The 25,778-nt window shown below is 42.6% G+C and overlaps 1 protein-coding gene across 1 annotated transcript in view; it reads right to left on the bottom strand.

Annotated features, from left to right (window-relative positions):
* The window catches only part of ITGA1 (integrin subunit alpha 1), a 193,048-nt gene that overhangs the window by 120,533 nt on the left and 46,737 nt on the right, over positions 1-25,778 (bottom strand). Inside the window, exon 7 of the mRNA XM_075589078.1 lies at positions 22,530-22,678. Coding sequence (XP_075445193.1) covers positions 22,530-22,678 — 149 coding nt within the window. The remainder of the gene's footprint in view (positions 1-22,529; positions 22,679-25,778) is intronic.

The following is a 25,778-nucleotide window of genomic DNA, read 5'->3' as shown; positions in this document are numbered from 1 at the left end:
TGGTCTGCGGGCATACAGGCATGACATTATGCAGAGCCCAACAAACGCAGACCCCCCTGAGGTGGATACAGTGGTGGAGATAATTATTCCTCTGGAAACCTTACAACTCGTTAGTACTCAGCTGTCCACTGTCTCCCAGCAATTAACTAATGTTGCCTTTCAAGAAAGCCCTTCGCCTCCAACACCACCTGTGGCTACTCCCCACACCAACCCTGGCTCATGGGTGCCCTCGCCAAATCACTATGATGGGAACCCCCTCAACTGCCGCAGGTTCTTAAACCAATGTGAGGTGCAGTTTGAGATGTCCCCCTCTCTGTTTCCTACTGGCCGTGCTAAGATTGTGTATATTTACGCCCTACTCACCGGAGAAGACCTTGCCTGGGCCTCCCCCCTATGGGAGCGTAGAAGCGAAGTAACACAAGATTATACTTTATTCAGACGTGAATTTCAACTTGTGTTTGATACCCCTGCACGGCACGAGACAGCCGCCTTCTCCCTCTTCCATGTTTCTCAGGGTCGAATTTCAGCTGCCAAATACGCCATCGCGTTCCATACGCTGGCCGCCAAAGTCCAATGGAATGATGAGGCGCTCGCAGCTGCATACTGGCACAGACTCTCAGATACGTTGAAAGATGATCTGGCTACTCACGTGCGGCCTACGTCCCTGGAGGATCTCATCACCCTGAGCGTACACATGGATCAGCGCACGCAAGAGTGACGACACGAGAGGCACTGTTCCCGTTCTTCTTCCTCTTTTGTTTCTCACAGGTCAGTCGCTACTCCTCTCTTGGCCCTGGAGGCCTCAGAACCTATGCAGGTCAGCAGTCAACAAATCCAGGCAACCGAGAGAGCGCGGCGGCGCCAGAAAAGCCTGTGTTTCTACTGTGCTTCCTCGGAACATCATCTCCAGAATTGTCCCTTGAAGCCGGGACGGGCACACCCAGTAAAGGTAGAGGGGCTTCTACTGGGTTCTGTCTCTCCTAACCCCTCTCCTTCCAAAGCTCTCCCAAAGAAGCTGATGCTACCAGCCACACTGGAGGGTCCCAACCTTGTCGTGAAGGTCGAAGCGTTCATAGATTCCGGATCGGGCAGTAATTTCCTGGACCAGCAGTTTGCTGTGGAGAATCAAATCTCCATGGTCAGAAGGAAGAGCCCAATTGGCCTTGAGGCCATCGACGGACGACCACTCCAGCCGGCTTTCATCGTCTGGGAGTCTATTCCTCTTACCTTGACCCTGGCTGATGGTCACAAGGAGGTAATTGTCTTTGACGTTTTCCAGTCCCCTTCAGTGCAAATTATATTAGGATTGCCTTGGCTTCAACTCCACAATCCGCACATTGATTGGTCCAGTACCCTGCCCATCCAGTGGCCCTCGTCCGCAGATACTACGCCAGCGGATCCTCTTGTGGTTGTGCTTGCTGGACTGGACTCAGTACCTGCCGATCACTCATCCCTGCCTGTCGTGTAACATGACTACCTGGACGTGTTCAACAAGGTACAAGCAGAGGTCCTCCCTCCTCATCGCCCGTACGATTGCCCGGTCGACCTCATCCCTGGGACTGTTCAGCCAAAGTCTAAGTCTTACCCACTCTCCATCCCGGAGACCAAGGCCATGACTACTTATATTCAAGAAAACCTGGAAAAGGGCTTCATCCGTAACTCCACCTCTCCTGCCGGTGCGGGGTTTTTTTTGTGAAGAAGAAGGATGGATCTCTAAGGCCTTGTATAGATTTCCGCGGACTCAATAAGATCACGGTGAAAAACAGATATCCGCTTCCACTCATTTCTGAACTGTTCGATCGTCTCCAAGGGGCTTCTATTTTTTCAAAACTTGACTTAAGGGGGGCCTATAATCTCATTCGCATAAGGGAGGGTGACGAGTGGAAAACTGCATTTAACACTCGTTCTGGACACTATGAATACCTTGTTATACCCTTTGGGTTGTGTAACACCCTGGCCGTGTTTCAGGAATTTATGAACGACATCTTCCCTAAGGTTTTGGAACCTTTGTCATTGTCTATCTAGACGACATCCTTATTTTTTCTAAAAATCTGGAGGAACATATTCAACATACCAAACTTGTGCTCTCCAGACTGCGTTCCAACCGCCTTTACGCCAAGATGGAAAAGTGTTTGTTTCACCAGGCATCCATGGCCTTCCTTGGCTATATCATCTCCAGCCAAGGTTTCTCCATGGATCCAGAAAAGCTGAAGGCGGTCCTCGATTGGCCACTCCCTAATTTGCTCAAAGCGTTGTAACGTTTTCTTGGCTTCGCTAATTATTACAGGAAATTTATCAAAAACATTTCTTCCATTGCTCTTCCCATCACCGCCTTGACCAAAAAGGGCACCGACGTCACATCCTGGTCACCAGACACGATCACAGATTTTGAGACTCTCAAGAAGGCGTCCGTGTCTGCCCCCATCCTGCGTCATCCGGACACCTCCCTCCCCTTTACTTTGGAGGTTGACGCCTCAGACGTAGGAGCTGGCGCAGTCCTGTCCCAGAGGACTTCTCCCCAAGAATAACTTCATCCTTGTGGTTTTTTTTTCACGGAAATTTTCAGAAGCAGAAAAGAATGATGATGTCGGTAATCGTGAACTTTTGGCCATTAAGTTGGCTCTCCAGGAATGGAGACATCTTTTAGAGGGTTCCAAGGAACCAATCGCCATTCTCACGGACCACAGAAATCTGTTATATATTGAGGGTGCTCGTCGCTTGGGCTCCCGCCAGGCTCGCTGGTCACTCTTCTTTTCCCGCTTCAACTACACCATCTCTTACATCCCTGGTACCAAAAATGTTAAAGCGGATGCCCTTTCTCGTCAGTTTGCCTCAGAGACCGAGGCTAAGGAAATCTCTGAACCTATTCTCCCGGCCAAGTGCATAATCTCGGCTAACAACTTTGATGTATTGGATGAGATCCACAAGGCATAAACTCATGTCCCCAGCAGGTTCAGGGTACCAGACGGACGTCTCTATTCGGCTCCACACTTCCGCCATAAAGTCTTACTTTGGGGTCATTCCTCCAGAGCAGTTGGTCATCCAGGCTTCAAGAGGACAGCTGATCTCATTAAACGGACTTTCTGGTGGCCCAAGATGAATCAAGATATCCTCAATTTTACGTCCGCCTGTCCGGTTTGTGCCCAGAGTAAAACCCTCCATCATAAGCCGTCTGGACTTCTGCTACCCCTTCCCATCCCGGAACAACCATGGAAACACATTTCAATGGACTTTATCATTGAACTGCCAGTGTCCAAGGGGATGAACACTATCTTGGTCATAGTTGATAGATTTTCAAAGCAGGCTCATTTTGTTCCCCTCAAGGGTCTTCCCAACTCGGCTACCTTGGCGGATGTCTTCTCCAAAGAAATCTTTAGGCTGCATGGAGTTCCCATCTCTATCGTCTCAGACCGGGGATTCCAGTTCATCTTGAAAATCTGGCGAGCTTTCTCTCAAAGATTGGGTATCTCCCTCTTGTTCTCCTCCGGATATCATCCACAAACCAATGGACAAACTGAAAGGATGAACCAAACTCTCGAACAGTATCTGAGGTGCTTCATTTCTGACTCACAAGATAACTGGGTGGATCTTCTACCATGGGCCGAATTCGCCATCAATTCCTTAAAGAACAAGTCCACTCAGGAGTCTCCTTTTTTTATATCAACTGTGGCTTTCACCCCAGTAGCCTCCCTCTCTCACTTCTCCTTCTGGAGTTCCTGCAGCCGACTCTCATATCACCAACTTGCAAGAATCCTGGAAAAAGATTCTCAAGTCCTTACGATCTGTGGTAGCCAAGCAAAAGACCAAAGCTGATAGCCACCGCCAGAAAGGTCATTCATTCAAACTCGGTGATCTGGTCTGGCTGTAATTCAAGAACATTAGGCTCAAATCTCCTTCACCCAAGCTGTCCCCTAGATTCTTGGGACCTTTTAAAATCATAGAGAAGGTCAACCCTGTGGCCTATCACCTCGAGCTTCCCCCCTCTATGAAAATCCCTTCTGTCTTTCATGTTTCCCTCCTCAAAGAGTTTGTGTCCAGCCCTCACTTCCCGGATCCCTCGCGGAGACCTACTCCAGTGTCCACCATGGGTCAACAGGAGTATGAAATACAGTCTCTTGTCGACTCTCGTATTTCAAAAAAAAGACTTCAGTTTTTGTTACAGTGGAAGGGCTATGGTCCTGAGGAACTTTCCTGGGTACCGGCACATCACATCCACGCCCCAAGGTTGCTTTCCCAGTTTCACCAGAAATTCCCCCTTAAGCCTTGGTTGGATTACTCAGAGATTGATCCTCAAGGGGGGATACTGTGACGACTCAGGAGATTCCTTCCTCTCCTTGTCCCTCTCTCCCATCTCCTGTCACCCTTTCTATTCCTTCTCACTCCTCTCCTTCACCTTCTACCTCTCTCCCCTTACCGCAGCGCGTCCCCCGCAGGTCCCGCATACCCACGCGCTCCCTTAACCCATGCCTTGATCCTCCCCGCTCCATCTCCTCCGCGGTAGCTCCGTTACCTTCCCCTGTGGTTCCATCTGTCCCATTGCCTCCTCCTCGCGTAGTGCCCGTGGCGCTCCGCGCGCCTGGTGACACGTCCGGTACGTGCGTCCCCTCAGCCCACCGAGGATGCGCGTGCATGCTCCTCCCTGCCCTTGTTGGCCATTGTGCGGGCACAGGCCTCGCGTGCATTCCCCTCCTCTTGGCTCCGTCCTCCTCCTGCGGTCTTCCCATGCTCCGTGCGGGCCGCGTCTGTGTTGCAACCTGTGCACGCGAATCCCCAACTTACAGGGGGCGCGCGCACAGACGCTTCTTATCAGCTTTCCCCTGTCTCCGCCTCCCAAGCTGTACAGACCATTCCCCTGACTGCCCCTTCTGTCTCCTCCTCTTCTTCCCCTGACCTATCTCCAGCTTCTCCCACTTCTCTCTCTACTCCTCCCCTCTCTGTCATTGGTGCACCTTCCTTTATAATCCCTGTCTGTCCACCTCTTCCTCGCTCTGCATAGTTCCTGTTTCCCTGTGTGTACCTGACCTATGCTGTGCTCCCTCTGTGCTCCTGTTATTACCTGCTCCTGTGATACTTTATTATTTATTTATTTATAAAATATTTTACCAGGAAGTAATACATTGAGAGTTACCTCTCGTTTTCAAGTATGTCCTGGGCACAGAGAAAAACAAATAAAACATGGTTACAAGTACAGTTACATAAATGAACAAGGTATACATTATATACAAGACATTGCATGCACAGTTAAAGAAAATATATATTATGAGCGTATGAAACAGTTACAGACCAGGTTAAAATGTGAGACAGCCTTAGATTTGAAAGAACTTAAACTGGTGGTGGATGTGAGGGTCTCTGGTAGGTTGTTCCAGTTTTGGGGTGCACGGAAGGAGAAGGAGGAACGTCCGGATACTTTGTTGAGCCTTGGGACCATGAATAGTCTTTTGGAATCTGATCACAGGTGATAGGTGATCTTTGGATTTCCCTGGCTTTGACCCCTGCTGACCCTGGACTACTCTGCTCTCTGGTATCCCTTGAACTCTGCTACACGTACGACTTCGTTCACCTCTGGCTTCCTAGGACCTGGCTTGCCCTCTGACGACTCTACCCTCTGGATCCCTGGACATTGGCTACGGACATGACTATTCTTACGGACACTCCCCAGGCGTTGCAAGTATACTTTAACAACTCTTCCAACAGGCCCAGCAATGCTATACCACACTCCGGGCTTGCTCCCACTGCTGTGGGTGTGTGGTATCATACCGTTCCCACCTCAGTACTGGGGTCTAGCTTGGTCTGCGGACATACAGGCGTGACAATTCCGAGGTATAAACTGCGTGATTTGTTTGAATAACGGCCGCTGTATTTGTATTAAAATGTTTCAGTTAAAAAACATATTCATTCTTTTCTTTATTACCATTATTATGATTTATTAGCTATAAACACCAACATATTATGAACAGAAGTTTTCTGTGTGTAAAACATTGTCAACATTACACGTACAGTAATTATACAAAAGGTAGGTCCTTGACCCATTGAGCTTACCACCTACAAGGAAGGAGGGGGGAAATGGAAACACAAGCAGTAGTATGTGAAAAGGTGTGCGTAATAATGTTCCGACACTGCTTTCCCCAATTCCAACAGCTAGGATGTGTGTCTTTCCATTGGTACACTACACATGTAGAAGGTTTGTCTTGTAGGCCCAACAATAGGGGGGGGGAGCGCTGGGGCGTTTGTCCCTGTCCAGCATAGAAGAAAGGCCTGCCCCATTGGTCCAAGCCTACAAACTAGACCCATCACAAGTCAGACCCAACTTCTGTTTTTGCCCACCTGAGTGGGCCCCCTGGCACTAGGTAGGGTCTGGAAGGACCCCATACCACAGGTAGGGCCAAGGGAAAGAGAAGAGTGAGGGTGGAGAGTGAAAAGTAGGAAACTAAGAGAGAAGGTCGAACAGTGAGAGAGAGGAAAGAATGGAAGTGTGTGTGAGAGAGAATAGAGATGTGGGAAATCAGGTCAAATAACGCGATGTTACCTAACGAATGTTAGCTTCATTGAGTTTAACAGAGATTCACAAAGCTAATGATAAATTTCACCCACAAACCCGGAAAGGGTTTACATTGCAGTGAGCAGTGCAAAAGTATGCTGAAACAGTGGTGCTACACATCAGCTGGTTAAAAATGCACTGCTAGAGTTTCTGTCCAGAATAACAAAGGTTTTGGGTTATAATCTTGTTGGGTCTGACACCAGTATCTCACAATCTACTTTAGACGTGTCAACTCAATATGCTTCTTATGGAAATCCTTTTAGGAAGTGTGAGATGTGAGTCATTTAAATATACTTTGCATGTCTCTCAAGTGTGCTCCTTTTCGAGCACAGATTCAGGGGATATACCGTATAAACAATTTTAGTGAGACACTAGTAAAATAGGCTGCACACGCACACCCTCTTGTAAGTAGATGCTGTGACAATGAGGGGGTAACCAGGCTCTCTAATAAAGGTTAAGCCCGTTTGTTAAGCCCGTTTGGTTACCTTTGATCACGTTTTGGGGTTCAAGAGTGTCAGCTCTTGAGCCCAACCATTGTATTTGCATTGTGTATAATTATGCGACAATAAAGATTTTATGTGTTTTTGCCTTTCCAGGGATGCCAGCAAGCAGGGATTGCTAGGTGTGAGGTTCAGGGGGGTGGGGGGCGTTGCGGAGAAAGTGTTCTCAGAATGTGTCTAGGTAGTCGGGGTCCAGAGTTGCTGTATACCCCAAAAATGTATCCTAGAATCATGCTTGATTCCCAGATACATATAGGCACATTGTCCCGGCAATATATCTCCCTTGAAAACACTTGTGTGACTCACCGCTAGGGTTCTCTGCTTCAGCACAGCCCAGAAAGTTAAGTGGTGCAAAGGGATGAAAAGTGTTCTGGTAACTATAAAGCGTCCCTAGGTTAAGGGGGATACCCAGTTACTGTCCAGGTCACCCAGAAACTATATAGGGGTTTGTAACAGGGGAGTTATCCCTGTTCAGGAAAGATGCCTCTAATCCAGCAGAGTGGTGGTTAACTGCTGGTAGTCAATTAACAAACACCACCTGCCTGATTAGGTTGCTTAGAAAAGCCTGCCCTTGAAACAGAAAGGGAGATTGTGCCTGAATCTCACAACTTGTGAGACTGACCATGGGGACAGATGTCTTGAGCCTGCCAGAAGAAACAGCAGAGCTGCTTTCAAGACACAGGGGAAACTTCTAAACCTGAATGCTGACAAAACCTGAGGAAAAGGTAGCAACCCAGGAACAGAGAAGACTTTCCCTCCAACTACAAGGAATAGATAACACTTTTCTTTATAAGACTTTTTATATCTGCTCATTTCATGATATATGTTTGGGGGCTGGGAGACATGCTTATCTAAAGGGAGTTGTGGACTGCATAGTTTTCCCTAGAAATACTCCCAAGTGAATAGAAACTTTGTTTTCCCCTTGTTTGGATAGTTTCCTGATGTTAAGGAAACAGGCTCAATAAAAGCCTTATTTAATTTCACCATAACAAGTCTCCCTTGCATACATCTGTGAGCGTCCGCCTACATATGGTGTCAGAAGTGGGATGAGAGTTGGTCTTTGAAGTTAGAAGGGACCGGAGAGTGCCTGTGAAATTTTTTTGTGCTTTTTGCCTACAAACAGCCTGACCAAAGAACTCATACAGCGCAGACAGAGTTAAAGTGCTACATACCCAGGCAGGAAATCTACACTGCACTGAAACTTACAAAACCACAGATGGACTCTTTTCCCCAATGCCAAGAGGAGAGAGACTGCTGAAGCAGGTAAACTTTATTTGCCTATCACAAAGTGTAATATGGTCATTGAAATAGGGGGTTTGCCTTCCAGCCATAGTCAGGGTTCAAGAAGTGAGTTCGCCCTTAAAAGGGATAGGCGTATGTTGTTTTCAAATGTTTAGCTGAAGCAGTGAATACAGATGGTGACCCATGAGCGGTACTGATTCTGCAAGTAAAGGCTGCCACACCACATAGGACTACCAGCTGTGAATGGAGTAAATGCAGAAAATTGCGAAAATTGATGCAAGACTGTGCTGAAGCAGGGGAATTTTCAGTAAACAAGTGCTGAGGGTAAAATTTACCTACTGGGGAAAAAGGAATTGCTGAGCTGTGTAAAAGGTATCCCAAAGTGTGAAGAGTGAATGCCATAATACCCAAAGTTGAGACTGAACTCAAGCAGAAAACCACATTATTTTGCTGAAGCGGAGGATTTTCACCTAGCAAGTAAATGGTGTAAAGCAAACAGAATTTTTACCTAGCAACTACACATCCAGTATACCTAATGAGAGATTAAACCTAGCAAGTAAATGGTGTAAAGCAAATAGAAGTTTTTACCTAGCATCTGCACATCCTGTATACCTAATGAGAAAAAATGCGTGCACAGTACTGCTGATATTGTAAACTTACCCAAGAGAGAAAAAGTCTACAGTGATGCCTCTGAGAGCTACGACCTCTACAAGCAAAATATGCCCACCTGTAGGACTACCACAATTGGGGGTTCTAGCAAATACAGTGGCAACAGCTGCAATAGCGCCTCCTGAGGTCAGGAACTAAACTACACCTGAGAGCCCCAAAATGGAGGACAAGATGCAGCATTCCTGTAATGAACCCTACCCCACGGAAGAGTGGCTCTTCCAGTCCAATAAGGAGGAAGACATCTCTTACGGGGAACCCGAACCGAGTCACACCCACAAAACACCCCAAGAATGGTGGGGGTGCCTGAACTCGGCACGAACCGAAAAGACCGCTCCCTATGATGACGAATATGATCAGCAGGAGAAAGAGCGGGAGCAGTGGATCACCGAATATTTCCGTCAGCTATTACAGTTGCAAGAAAAGCCGGGTGGATCCAGTGACGCTGCTAAAATTTCAAATGAAGATGGAGACCCCAGTATCCCTGAGGGGACGGTGTCATCCAAAACAAAAAGGTGAAAAAAGAAAAAGAAATGCGGTTCTTCACTTACCGTGGAAGGAACAGACACGTCCGCAGATCCTGTCGAGAAAAAGGGGGACCGAGATGCCCTGCAGCCTAGAGAAAATGGAGAATTAGTCCGGAGGATAACCGAATATACAGAGGGCCCAAGGCAGAAGTCGTGTACCCCAAAGAAGTGTCTGTATGGTGTCAACAGTGAGGAACCCTCAACCAATCATCCCAGGGAAGCGGAGCCGGAACCAGTGAGTGACGATCCCTTGACCAGCCCTGAAGACGCCCTGAAAATTGCCAGGCGTGACTGGGATCTACTTCGGGAACAATTGAAACTTGCGAGAGAAGATAATGCTGAGTTACAGAAGACGGTGCTCGCAATATACTCTGAATCTGGAACAGAATTGGACGATCTCAAGACTGAGCTAGATACTGCAAACGCTACTATTTCAGCCATGGATGAAAAGCAAAGCCAATCTGATAAAATGACGACTAAGCTGAAGCGGAAGCATGAGGAGGCACTAAAGCAGATGACATTCTTTCAGGAAGAGGTTCACACTCTTCGTGTAGAGCTGAATGCCTCACAACAGGAGGTCAACAATGTCCGGACAGAGGTGGACGTATCTCAGAAAGAGGTTCAGACACTCCACAGAGCACTGGATGCCTCACATCATGAGACCAACAGCTGCCGCACAGACCTGGAAGTTTCCAGAAAGGAACTACACAGTCTCACTGAGGAGCTGGACATTTCTAAAGAAACGATTGTCAATCTTAATACAGATCTCAAAGTCTCTCAGAAGGAGCTTCAGACCCTTAACCTAGAGAAGGAAGTCTCACGCCAGGAGACTGTCATTTTCAAAGCAGATGTGCGTAAATGGAAGGTGGACTGCAAGGAGGCCCTGAATAGTACAGAGACTGAAAAAGGAGAAAATTTAAGATTAAAAAGAGAAAACTTAAAACTGGAAGAAGAAAATTTTCATTTGACAGACGAAGTCAAGGAAAAGAATGAAAAGCTGCACGAGTTTAAGGAAATAAATAGACTGTTGGAAGGTGAGACGTTTGAAGCAGAGCACCGACTGCAGAACAACTGCAAGGTCTGCGTACGCACCTCCAGATGTCCGAGGAGAAGCAGCGAACTCTGCAGGAAGACAATCTGCAGACTGTTAAAGAAATTCAAGTGCTGCAGGAACGTCTGATTACCCAGTATGTCCCCGCAAAGCAGCATGAGAAACTGAAGGCTACCCTGAGCATCACCAAAGCATCGCTAAAGGCCAAGCTTAGAACCCAGATGACTCGACACAAAAGGGAGCACAAGAAGGTCCAGAAACTGAAACAAGTAACTGTGGCCCAAGCAAAGAAGTTCATAGTGCTTCACAATGCAGTGAAAATGTGGAAGCAAGCTGAAAAAAAACAAAGTGTACAGATAAATTCCCTGAGAAGAGACTTGCAAGATGCACTCAAAAAACAGGGATCTCTCGCGGATGAGATTACAGTTCTACAAGGACAAATGTTGACCCTGACTAAGCGTCAGTATCCCACAGCCACAGCGTCAGTATCCCACAGCCACAAAATCCCATGAAGACAATGCAGTGAAAGCTGGGAATACCGCTCGTCTGAAAAACAAGGTTGCAAAATTTGAACCACCTAAACAAGCACTAGCAAAACCTTCAGCCACTCAATAGGCAACAAAAGAAGGTACACGTGCTGAATCAAAACCAGAATAATCCTTAGCTGATGAAGCTGAAAAGATGGGACATTCTCTGGAAGTGGATATGGATTTGCAACTTAATCCCAAAGAGGCTGAACTAGCAACTCCATTAAGTGGAAAAAGTGCAGAGAGACAGCTTCAAGAGCGGAAAACTCAAAGGGCTGTTTTTAAATGCTCTGCAACTGCTGCCATACAGTCTACCGGCAATAAAACGAGCACCCGACGCGAGGGAAATCTCATGACCGCGCACGTAGCAAAAAGACTATACTTAGAAAAAGTCCTCCTCGAGCGACTGAGGAGTGCTGATCTCAAGCACCTTTGGGAGGAGACACGAATGAACTGGAGAAAGGGCTCCGATCCCAGTGGGACTGAGGGTTCTCTTCCTCAATCCACTCTCATTCAAGTCACAGAGATATCTAGAATGAGAGTGGAAGGATGGGCTTTGGCCGTGGCAAGCCCGAGCTTCCCACAAACAGGGGAGGTATGTAACAGGGGAGTTATCCCTGTTCAGGAAAGATGCCTCTAATCCAGCAGTGTGGTGGTTAACTGCTGGTAGTCAATTAACAAACCCCACCTGCCTGATTAGGTTGCTTAGAAAAACCTGCCCTTGAAACAGAAAGGGAGATTGTGCCTGAATCTCACAACTTGTGAGACTGAGCATGGGGACAGTTGTCTTGAGCCTGCCAGAAGAAACAGCAGAGCTGCTTTCAAGACACAGGGGAAACTTCTAAACCTGAATGCTGACAAAACCTGAGGAAAGGGTAGCAACCCAGGAACAGAGAAGACTTTCCCTCCAATTACAAGGAACAGATAAGACTTTTCTTTATAAGACTTTTTATATCTGCTCATTTCATGATATATGCTTATCTAAAGGGAGTTGTGGACTGCATAGATTTCCCTAGAAATACTCCCAAGTGAATAGAAGCTTTGTTTACCCCTTGTTTGGATGGTTTCCTGATGTTAAGGAAACAGGCGCAATAAAAGCCTATAGAAACAACAAAGGAATAGGGAGTGATCACAGGACCATACCAATTGAATAATGTAGTCAAATATATAAATGAGGTAATCAAAAAGATGGGTGCAAACCGTGAACTGAAAAGTGAATCAGAAAAGGGGGGAAGGGAAACACAAAATGAATGTGCACCCTAAAAGAATTCACTTATATGCACACCAAACTAGTGTAAAAATTAACTTTTAATAAATTCCTTAAAACATATATTACCAAAGTAATGTGTAATGTGAATTAAAAATGTATTAAATCAAAAATATCTGGCATCCGTGTCTTTGATTATTGGAGTCGTGCTATCCCAGATGTCCACTTAATATTAGTGGGATACCAGAGACAGGGGATGCTAAGAGTCAGGGTATTAACCCCTCTGGAGCAACGATGAGACCCAGTAGTAAGAGTATATAGTGGTTCACAAGTAGGTGGCCAACAGATTAAGCTTCCTTGCTAGATGGACCAGCACTGCGCACTGCAATGAGGCTTAGGTGTATTAAAATGCAAGTGCCTGGATAATAAAGCTAGCACATATAGTGTAATGATGATACAGACACTGCAGCATAAAGCTGCCAGACACAGCAGTGCTGGGGTGAATAGCACAGTGATACCTGTGAAAGCGCCTCACATAGAGAGCAAGGAAAGCAGGCACACAAACTGTGAGAATAATAAATGAATAACTAACTGCTAGGGTCTGCAAAGTTAGAACCAGGAGACTGCAGACACTACATTAAAACAGCTCCAAGTAGGAGACTGACAACATTGCGCGTCAAACGCGCGTTTCCCTCCAGCAAAGGAGCTTCTTCAGGGACAAGTTGTCCTTGAAGAAGCTCCTTTGCTGGAGGGAAACGCGCGTTGGACGCGCAATGTTGTCAGTCTCCTACTTGGAGCTGTTTTAATGTAGTGTCTGCAGTCTCCTGGTTCTAACTTTGCAGACCCTAGCAGTTAGTTATTCATTTATTTATTCTCACAGTTTGTGTGCCTGCTTTCCTTGCACTCTATGTGAGGCGCTTTCACAGGTATCACTGTGCTATTCACCCCAGCACTGCTGTGTCTGGCAGCTTTATGCTGCAGTGTCTGTATCATCATTACACTATATGTGCTAGCTTTATTATCCAGGCACTTGTACTTTAATACACCTAAGCCTCATTGCAGTGCGCAGTGCTGGTCCATCTAGCAAGGAAGCTTAATCTGTTGGCCACCTACTTGTGAACCACTATATACTCTTACTACTGGGTCTCATCGTTGCTCCAGAGGGGTTAATACCCTGACTCTTAGCATCCCCTGTCTCTGGTATCCCACTAATATTAAGTGGACATCTGGGATAGCACGACTCCAATAATCAAAGACACGGATGCCAGATATTTTTGATTTAATACATTTTTAATTCACATTACACATTACTTTGGTAATATATGTTTTAAGGAATTTATTAAAAGTTAATTTTTACACTAGTTTGGTGTGCATATAAGTGAATTCTTTTAGGGTGCACATTCATTTTGTGTTTCCCTTCCCCCCTTTTCTGATGCAATAAAAGCCTTATTTAATTTCACCATAACAAGTCTCCCTTGCATACCTCTGTGAGGGTCCGCCAACAGGTTTCATGGGTTCTCCAACCATAGATAAGGTTGTGAAGGGATGTTTAAAGTTCATTCTATGTCTATTTGATAGTGTGTGGGGAATATAGGTTAATAGAAAATAAAGTGCAGCTTTTAATTCTATTCCCCATACCCAGAGACTCAAGACATGTAACAGTATTTTTATTAACATTGGTTTAATATAGTACTGTTGCGGCCCCTTTTAACCTCCTACATCCCCAAAAAATTCGGGGATGTTTTCTGTTTGTCACGGACTTTGCCGCAAGTTAGCCACATTCAACAGATAGCGCTAATGGCCCCAAACCGGCGGAAAACATGCCGCATCTGCCCGCGATTTAAAAAATCGCGGGGAAAAGGCCGCATGAGGTTAAAGGCGGCCGCCACTATATGTACTGTTGTGCAAGGTATTATGAGATGGGACTTTCAGAACCAATGTTCTGAGTGAGCCACTGGGCTACCAACTTGGTGCCAGTAAGTCTACTCAGTCACCGGACATGACAGCCACAGAGGATGCCAGAGGTGTGAAGAACATTTGGGCAGGAGGGCTATGCTTAAGTACCCATGTCCTGGGATGAATGAACAGTAGTCCTCTGGACTAACATTTATCTGATTGGCTGGTAGGAAAGTTCCCACGCTGTGATTGGCTCTAGTATTTTGTGAATGAGTTCCAAAATACTATAAGAATCCCTTAGCCAATTAGTTTGTGATATTCTAAGCGCCAGAAGACAAGCGGGAAATTTGAAACGACCAAAATATGCCTCTGCGCGAATAGCAGAGGACCAGCTTCAGAAAAACCAACCTCAAATATTTTGCAAGCTGATTTTAGTTCCAGGACGTTTGGAGCTAAGTCCCGTCAAGGTAAACCTCTTTTTTAGATTGCACAGCAGCTAGGAAAGTCAAGTTCCCAAGTAAGTGTGTCTTTTCTTATGTAGTTTGTGTTCCATTGTGTGCATGCCTATGTATGCAAATAAATCACAATTTATTTCATTTTACCTGTTTTGCTCAATGTATGATCCTGGTAAAAAGGTGTAAATGCCTGGTCTCCATTGATAGACGCAATCTGTCGGACGGATGTTTAGTGAACGGAAAATACAGAATCCGCCTTTATGAGACTGATCCATGAAAATCCGTTGATTAAAAGGAATTGGCACTCTGCAGCAGATTAAAATTCTGGCAGAAACTCCGCCCATCTCCAGACCCAATTCATGGGAGTTATGTAAAATGTACTTTGTTCCGTATACATTTCCTAAATTTAGATACCTACTGTACATACATGTATACAAACATACAGATATAGCAGATATTATTGAACTCACTGGTGCATTTCTGCTAAATATACCGCACAGTAAACACCTGCAATTAGCCGTGTGAAAAGGGTAAACAACTGCAATTAGCTGAGTGAAAAGGGGAAGGGCAAACATGATCAATAATCCATGGAAGCGTGAGCAGGTGCAATAATTTCTGCTAAATATTGTACATTTTAGAAGAACGTCCTCTCAATGAAGAGAGTAATCAGCGGGCACTGCTTTGAAAAATGGCTGAAGGCTGGACTGTGCAACAAAATGCCTTTATTAGTTCATGGCAAATACAGATTTAAAAATGGAGAAGGAGTCCCCCCTCAGCGCTCTAAAGCGTTTCGCCCGTGGGGCTTTGTCAAAGAGTGCCGTTACTCGTCACACACTACTCTGAAATAGGAATCTAAACCTATTTCAGAGTAGTGTGTGACGAGTACATGGCATAATTAGAATACAGTCAACAGAATGTTGCTTTATATTTGTTTCTGCTCTGCTTTAACACTTTTTCATTTACTGCCTATATATGTTCATTACAATCTGTTAGTTCATTGTTATGTTTACTGAACCCCAGGTTGCTGATTTTGTATTCTGAATAAAACGACTTTAGTTAAAATCAACTGCTGTTACAGTATCTGTGTGACTTCTTGTACAGTAGCTCTGATGAGGTCCAGCTGCAAAATTAATGAGAGCTAAAGATAAAGTAGCACGTTTTCATTGTCTATTTTGATCTTTTCTGTCTATTGCAATGTGATTTTAGAACAGAACATTATAAAATAAAACTATTGCACATTGTACACTTCTTGTTTTAAGAAGAAAGTAATCTATTTTTACAGTATGTCTATCAGGGGAGACCCATCTTGCAGAAGTTAAAAGCAGAAGCAGCATTCTGTTCATTATTTCTTAAGAATATCACATGTAGAATGAGCATAGTTCAAGAGAGAACCATGCACTTGGTAGTTTTCCTTACATGGACATGTTCTATGAACACTTGAAAGAAGTACGTCAAAAGATTTACTGATAAGTAGCTGTTTAAACTGTATATACTACTTTCTAATTTTATCACAAGAGGAGCCTGATAAAAACTTCTGACTCAAATAGAAGTTCCCTCAAAATGTTATTGTTGATTACTTTCTTCCATATGTTTTTCACCTACCCCCAATTTGCCAAGATGTCACTGATCATCTTGCGATTTAGGGCATGTCAATAAGAATAGTGTTTCGCCTAACTGATACAAGAGCGTGTGCCTTAAGCTGAGCAATTTTAAGATCTGACATTCCTTTCCCCTGGCAGATGATTATTCAAAGGGGCCTATATACTAAGCGTCAGTGCAGGAAACGCAATATCTGTTGAACTTGTGTGTTCCTATGTACTAACTGGAAATGCATCAATCTGTGCCAGCAGCTCTCAAAATATAAATGTTTTTTTTTTGCGCACAGAAATGGACTGCGCTTGACGTACAATTGTTAATGAATTAATTTATTTATTAAAATGTTTGAGGAAGAAGTAATACATTGGGGCCGATTCACTAAGCTACGTTAACTAGCGCTAAAATGGGTTCTATCGCTCGGCCACAAAAGGCTGAAGCCATAAGCGCTATTCACTAAGGCTGTTTGGCGCATTTATGGCCAGCCTTGGCCAAAAGGGCCATAGCGCACGATCACCTTTTCCCCCCCTGTTATCTTGCTAAAAGTTATTTAGCAAGATAACTATTATAAACAAAGCAGCCTGTAAGAACTGCATGGAGACGCTGCGTCTCAATGCACGGTTCTTACAGGCGATCGTGCTTGCCAAATATGATTTTTAATACTAGTGTATATGAGCAGGTGGTCTTCTGAGCTGAACCACATTGGTTTCAGGTCCGAGGACCCCCTACTTCAGAAGATACAAGCCCCTTTATGGGGTGCCGGTATCCCCTGCAGAATTTAAATGTCCCGGTCACGTGACGTGGGAGCTTTAAAAGTGCAAGGGATACCGGCACCCCATAAAGGGGCCTGTAACTCCTGAAGTAGGGGGTCCTTGGACCTGAAACCAATGCGGTTCAGCTCAGGAGACCCCCTGCACATCTACACTAGTATTAAAACATACATAACAATAAATAATAATTCATTACCATAGCGGCTATCTGCTATAGTAATGAAGCTGCTTTAATGTACATTGTATTAAAAGTGTGCGGGAGCAGGGTGTCCTCTGAGCTGAACCGCATTGATTAATGGCTCAGAGACACCCTGCTTCCCGAGTTACAGGCCCCAGTATGGGGCATCGGTGCCAGTGTCGGCGCCATCTTTATAGCGTCCAAGACATGACGTGGGCTCAATACCGGGGCCTGTAACTCGGGAAGCAGGGGGTCTTTGAGCCATTAATCAATGCGGTTCAGCTCAGGGGACCCCCTGCTCCCGCACACTATTAATAAAAATACATTAAAGCAGCTTTAATACCTTAGCGGCTATCCGCTAAGGCAATGAAGCGGTTAAGGCTTAATAGCATGTTTATTGGGGACAATTGCCCCCAATAAACATAGCAATATACCACACACATCCCCCCCGCCCCCTAACACATACTATACATTAATGTGCAAAATTACTATTATCCACATATGGATAATAATGCATTTGCCTATTAAATATACATTAATCACATTAAATACATTTTGTACTCACCCTTGTCCGGCACCCACGATGAAGGACACCCGCATCTTCCTCCCCGTCCATACACTGTGGTGCTGAAAAACATACACAATAAGCAAAAGTGCCAAACTAATTTCCCTAACTCCTTAATGACCTTAGTGGTTATTAACAGCTACAGTCATTAAGGGGTTAAGCAACCCTGATCCGATACCCACCCTTCACCCATTTATTTGTACAATGGCTTCATCATGTGTATATATTATAATACATATTATAACATATATATATATATATATATATATATATATATATATATATATATATATATATATATATATATTATAATACATATTATAATATATGTATGATAATATATATATATATATATATATATATATTATAATATATATATATTAGAATATATATATACTGTATATGCATGATTAACCAATATACAAATAAATACTGTACATGGCCAAATACAAATCTCTCCCAATATCAAACAGCACCAAGATCAATCAATATCTAATAAATCCAAATACAAACACTCAATTTGACAATGTGGACATGATGCAATTAATCTTTGCATCATATATACTATGTCAAACAATGCTCCAAATCAAATACACTAATCCAAACAAGATACAAATACAATCATTAAAGAAAAACAAAGCATCAACACAATTCATTTACCATCAATTAATCCAATCACCAATCAATTACAATACAAATCAATTACACACTTCAAATCTTACAATCAAACCATTGTAAAAATTAATCTATGACAAAGTAACCATCAAACAAAATCTATCTTCCAAAAATAAGCTAATAAAATAATTTATAGCAACCAGCCTTTAACTAAACATTTGCAAAAAATAAATGTACATGAGCAACACATTTTTACACAAAGCAACAAATTACAATTCCAAAAAACATCCAAACAAGGCAAGCCAACACGTTTTTATTATACCTGTATGTATGTCCATCTATAGTTTACAGACATAAATACAGGTGCAATAAAAGAGCATTAAAAACAATTGAATCACATTAAAAATGAACATACAATACAACCACTGATTTGTCCTGTATGTATGTATACCCATAGTGACATGCATACATTCAGGGCAAATAAATGGACATAAAAAAAATGGACGTCAGGAAAAAAAATGCCAAAAAACCTGTAAAAAATAAATAAAATACATTTTCTTTTTTACTTACCATTAGATGAACCAGTCACAGCAATCAAGGGGAACCGGAAGCACTGGAGCAGCTAATCCAACAACAGGAACCAGGTAACCATAAAATAAAAAATCCATTACAATCCACAAGTGTCTTTATCTTCTTTTTTCTATTTGTAATCCATAGTGGGGGTCTTCTCCGTCTTCTTCTGTCTTCTTCTGTCTTCTTCTGTCTTCTTATCTTCATCCGCAACGCCCTGGTCTTCTTTCTTCATAGGAGGTCTTTCCTCCTCGGCGTCAAGTCTGAAAATGAGACGACATAGGCTTTTAAAGGCCTATGACGTCACATTTTCGTCATATGGTTCTCACGGTCCTGATTGGTCATGAAAAGAAAGATGGCCGGCCTCAAATGGTACGGTAGCCAATCAGAGCGTGAGGAATACATCCCAACTCTGATTGGCTCAAGTACCATGTGACAGGCTTTCAATAACGTCACATCCGTTCTCCCCAAAGCCTCTGTCACATGGTCTACTTGAGCCAATCAGAGTTAGGATGGAGTTACCACGCTCTGATTGGCTACCATACCTTGTGAGGCCGGACATCTTTCTTTTCATGACATCATCTTAAAGGCAGTTGAAGCACAGCCAATTCTGATTGGCTGTGCTTTCATTGCCTTTAAATGACGTCATCATTTTATTTTTTGTCGGCCAAAACACATGGTTTTCACGGCCCAATCAGGACCGTGAGAACCATATGACGAAAATGTGACATCACAGGCCTTTAAAAGCCTATGTCGTCTCATTTTCAGGCTTGACGCCGAGGAGGAAAGACCTCCTATGAAGAAAGAAGACCATGGCGTGGCGGATGAAGATAAGAAAACCCCGGAAGAAGACAGAAGAAGACAGAAGAAGACGGAGAAGACCCCCACTATGGATTACAAATAGAAAAAAGAAGATAAAGACACTTGTGGATTGTAATAGTTTTTTTATTGTATTAGCTGTTCCAGTGCTTCCGGTTCCCTTGATTGCTGTGAGTGGTTCATCTAATGGTAAGTAAAAAAAGAAAATTGTATTTTATTTTTATTTTACAGGTTTTTTGGCATTTTTTTCCTGACGTCCATTTTTTTTATGTCCATTTATTTGGCCTGAATGTATGTATGTCACTATGGGTATACATACGTACAGGACAAATCAGTGGTTGTATTGTATGTTGAGTTTTAATGTGTTTCAATTGTTTTTCATGCTCTTTTATTGCACCTGTATTTATGTCTGTAAACTATAGATGGATACATACAGGTATAATAAAAACGTGTTGGCTTGCCTTGTTTGGATGTTTTTTTTAATTGTAATTGGCTGCTTTGTGTAAAAATGTGTTGCTAATGTACATTTCATGTTTGCAAATGTTTAGTTAAAGGCTGGTTGCTATAGATGATTTTATTGGCTTATTTTTGGAAGATATATTTATTTTGATGGTTACTTTGACATAGATTATTGTTCACAATGGTTTGTTTGTTGGATTTGAAGTGTGTAATTGATTTGTATTGTAATTGATTGGTGATTGATTAATTAATGGTAAATGAATTGTGTTGATGCTTTGTTTTTCTTTAATGATTGTATTTGTATCTTGTTTGGATTAGTGTATTTGATTTGGAGCATTGTTTGACATAGTATATATGATGCAAAGATTAATTGTATCATGTACACATTGTCAAATTGAGTGTTTATATTTGGATTTATTAGATATTGATTAAGCTTGGTGCTGTTTGATATTGGGAGAGATTTGTATTTGGCCATGTACAGTATTTATTTGTATATTGGTTAATCATGCATATACAGTATATATATATATATATATATATATATATATATATATATATATATATATATATTCTAATAATATTATATATATATATATATATACACATGATGAAGCCACTGTACAAATAAATGGGCGAAGGGTGGGTATCGGGGTTGCTTAACCCCTTAATGACTGTAGCGGTTAATAACCGCTAAGGTCATTAAGGGGTTAAGGGACATTAGTTTGGCACTTTTTCTTATTTTGTATATTTTTCAGCACCGCAGTGTATGGACGGGGAGGAAGATGCGGGTGGCCTTCATCGTGGGTGCCGGACAAGGGTGAGTACAAAATGTATTTAATGTATTTAATGTATTAATGTATATTTAATGGGCAAATGCATTATTATCCATATGTGGATAATAGTAATTTTGCACATTAATGTACTGTATGTGTTAGGGGACGGGGGCACTTTTTTAGATTATTGTTTAATTTTTGGGGGCACATCATTGGTACCACGGGCCCGCGGACAGCCGCGGGGACCCCCGTACGCCCGCGGGGACCCCCGGACACACCGTGGGGACTCCCGGACTCCTCCGTGGGTCTGTTGTATGGATGGTGTGCCAGCAAAAAGGTAAACAATTAAATATTTTCTAAGTCCAGCTCCTTTTGCGCCTGCCTTTTGCTGGCGCATTTTTTAAGGCCGATTCACTTAGCGCTGCTTAGTGAATCGGTAGTACTGGCAAAAATCAGCGCAATTGGCTGATCGTGCGCATTTTGCACAGAGGGCAAAAAAAATACCTTTTAAGAGTGATAAAGCGCAGTTATAACTGCTTAGTGAATCGCCATGCAGCCTTATCGTTCTTAAAGGGTACTTTGCGCTCTTTAAGCCACTTAACGGAGCTTAGTGAATCGGCCCCATTGAGAGTTACCTCTCGTTTTCAAGTATGCCCTGGGCACAGAGTTATGGAGACAATACTTGATTATGTTATATGAACAGAGGTTATACATTATATTAACATACCTTCCATGGACAATTTGAGACAATATATGTTAAAGGTATGGTACTAAAACAGAAAGTATGTCAACATTGTCTACCAAGTTCAACTTGGCGTAAACCTAAAAAAAACTCTTAGCGCAAAATAAATTGCAATGTATCAAATCAAAATTTTTATTTGACGCAGCATAGATGTTTCATTTTATAGGTTAACCAAATGTATTTTCACAGTACAGCTGAACCCTATTATAACGGGATCCGTTACAACGTGAATCCACTTATAACACGATGCAAACGTGGCTCCCAATTTTTGTATTTATGAATACTTTACAACACAATTATTGGTATCTTAAATACTTTATTGTATAATGCATAGAATTATACATTATTTCTAACGCAATCCGCTTATAGAGTGATGTGATTCTTTGGACCCCAAGCACAGCGTTATAAGGGCATGAGTTGTATATCACACAAAAAAATTAAGTTTACTAGCACTATTTATAAATAAAAAAAGACACAATTCTGTTTTAATTCAAATTGTATCAATCAGGTATTTAACAGATTTTGAAAAAGCAAATTACTTGTTATATGTATGAAGTCTTCATACAAATGAGGAACATTTTATGAAGGTTTGTATTAGCTTTTGGCACCGACATTTCGGCGCCCCAAATATTTTAATATACTAAATAATCTCGGTACATACTGTAGACCCCAAAAATGTCTTTAAGTAATGCAGCTTTCATATAACATTAATAGATTAGGGACATAATGTATAAGAAAACTTTCAAAAACAATATTGTAAAGAAAGCATACACTGTGTGTATGCTAAAGTTTTCAGTGGGAAACAAAATCCTTTGAAACAATATGTATTTACATACCTTGCTGTATCTATTCCAAGAGCTGTCATAGTCTGAGATCCACCTCTCTGTTTTATATTCTTGGATGCATTCAATACATTTGCAGTTGAATCATATGTAGTCAAGTTAAATTCATGACTTACATTTTCTCCATATTGAACTATGCCAACCTAAAATAAGAGAGATTATTCATATTTAAATTTAGCAACTAGAATATTTTATACTAACAATGATAGTGCTAGATTTCTTGAAGATAACAAATATTTAACGGCATTGGTGGTTCAAATCCATTGTTTGGTGTTCATAATTTATTCTGAGTCACGCATATTACTCCTACATGTTTTTTTTAATATCACGTCGTGCTTGCTCCATATCTTCTTTTGCATTATGTAAACTCATAAAAAATGTACATATACAATTGGCATGCATGCTACAGTATATCAGACCTAAATGTAAACCTGTCTAGTACGTATGCAGCATTATACAGTAGTAAGATTACTTTATATTTTGAAAACATTGTTGTAAAAACACTTATTCATCTGAAACTTTTATTCAACAGGGTCATGTAAAAAACTGGTGCACATACAGTACTACTGTATACTCTAGTTCTAGACTTCTGTAAGCATGTGACTACAGATGTAGGAGCCATTATTGCTTTTGCTGGTGCATTTCAGTGGGAGACACAATATGCCACTAGGAGCAAATGCCACTTAATAGCATTAAACACGTGCGAAAAAGGGGCAGGGCTACCATGCCATTGGCCCCTCTGACATGCACCAGTGGGTGCAATAATGCCTGCGATATCTGTATCTCTCTCTCTGCAAAACTGAAATCTTGGTGGAAATGTATGCAATTTTTTTTGCAACATTTTTGCTCACTTTTGTGGAATGTGAACATTGGTGTCTTTGGCAAAAATTCAGAAAAATGTCTGAACCACTTTTGGACACATTCATACATCTTTAGAAAATATATAATAAGAAAAGTAACTATCACATTTAACGAGAGCATATCAACACCATCAAACATATCTGAAAACACTGACTCAATCTGAACTCCAGGCTTTGTTGCAAATTATTCACAGCCATCACACTGGTGATCTGTAACCATAAAACCACAATGTGGTTTAGCACACACTGCTAGAGCTGTTGCCAAGAATAACTGAAGTTGTGGGTTCTAATATTATTGAGCCTGACACCAGTACCTCACATGCTGCCTTAGTTTCATCTCAATGCTGTTCTTACGGAAATCCTCTTAGGAAGTGTGGTATGCGAGTCATTTAAAAATACTTTGCATATCTCATTAGCATATTTCTCCCAGGTACAAAAGATATATTTTTTATTTTTTTTAAATCTGTGAACCACTTATACATGTATAGAATAGTGTTTTGTGTGACTGCTGTTACAGTAGAAGGGTCTTGTGAGAGAAGGTTAGGTGCAGATCTACTAGTTCCATTAAATCAGGGCAAATAATGTGACGTTATATAAATAGGTAATGGACGTTAGGTTCCCTGTGTTTAAAAGAGAATCATAAAGCTAATTATAAATAACATCCCACACTTTCTAAATGCAATGTCATAGTAGTACGCAGCTCACGTGCTCACTTTTGAGGAATGTGAACATTTGTGTCTTTGGCAAATGCCATTAAACATTTCTGAAGACACTGGCTCAATCTGCAACTCCAGGCTATGTTGCAAATGATGCACAGCCATCACCCTGATGATCGTAGCCACCAAACCCCAATGTGGTTTAGCACACACTGCTAGAGCTGCTGCCAAGAATAACAAAAGTTGTGGGTTCAAATCCTATTGAAGAAAAAATATACATAGTGCAAATGTGCAATAAATAAATATTGTGAATGACAAAAGTCTTGTGAATGCCCACTCACGTGGTAGTGAATCTGGTTAGGATCTTAATGTACTTGAGTATAACTGGAAAACCCCAGATCATTAAACAAGAAAAGAGGTGGACATAGTACAGAACAGTTAATATATTCAAAGTACAATTGAGCAGTGAGCACATTCCACTCACATACATAAAACTGCTTATGGGTTCCTGGTTGATGACGCATACAGCAGCAGAGAAGCAAGCAGAGACCTCCAACACCAACTTCCAAGATACAGGGAACGACAGCAAATGCAAGTAAGGGACACCCTATGTGTTTCACTCAACGATGTGAGCTTCCTCAGGGGTGCAAGTCAAGGGAACTTGTCCTTACGTGGTCACGTGGTCATTGTGGCCATCATGGTTCCTGGTAAACCTCTTCCTGAACTTGGTAATTTTCTATACCTGTTCCATGGCTTTAAAAAGCAGTGAAGGAGTCCCAGCCCCTGCCAGAGCATAATATTCTGTTCCATGTGTTCCTGAGTCCTGTGAATTCCCTGTTGCTGACCTGTGACCCGACCTTGCATCTCTGCCACTTGCCTTGACCTGCCTGCCTCCCGACTACGACTACTCTAACAGAACTCTGCCCCCTGGCTCTAGTTGGAGATCATATACCCCTACTTCAGCTCTGCAGGTCCACTTCCCATCAGAGAAGAGCATTGTTATATAATGCACGGACCAAACATTGACCTCGCTGAGGTAGGGAGGTTTGTGTTCCTTAGGGGGCCACTCCTGGAGAATCACTCCCACCACCCAGATACATTGAAACGGAAGCTGGAAACAATCAACACTAAACTTCAGACCCTCTGCGTCAACTCAGCGCATCAAGTCCTGCTCTTAACCTCCTTGGGATACCCCTTTCTTTTTCTTGGGGCCCCCACACTAACATTGCCTTCCGGGGACACATTTTCCAAGGCTTCTGTTTAAACATCAAGTTTTCCTGTCTCTGATTTCCCTGCAGTGTTTAATGTACCTACTGAATCATTGATTCTAAGACTCGTGTTTTAAAGACAAGTTCCCTTACTACTGGGTTCCCGGCAATGTTTGATATCCTTATTCTTATCCCTAAGGCGCTTGCCTTAAAGTTTCCCACAATATTTAGTATACCTATTACTGATTCTCAGTCTCCCACTTCAGAGACAAGCGTATCCCCCTCTGATCCCTCTTCCAGTACCTGTGTTAACCCATGTTGATTTAAAGTCACCCGCTTTAAAGACACACTTTCTTTTTATTGACTCCTCTACAGTACCTGGTATAACCACTGTCACTTCATGTACAAATTTACCTGTTTCTGACTCGTCTGCAGTTTCTGATGTACCCGTTTCTAATCCCCAAAGTCCTACTTCAAAGACAGGGTTTCCTCTCACTGATTTCCCTACAATACCTGACA

Source organism: Ascaphus truei, chromosome 1, assembly GCF_040206685.1.
Source record: "Ascaphus truei isolate aAscTru1 chromosome 1, aAscTru1.hap1, whole genome shotgun sequence".
Classification (NCBI taxonomy): domain Eukaryota; kingdom Metazoa; phylum Chordata; class Amphibia; order Anura; family Ascaphidae; genus Ascaphus; species Ascaphus truei.
Note: the sequence above shows the minus strand (reverse complement) of the source record. Positions and strands in the feature narration are given on the sequence as shown.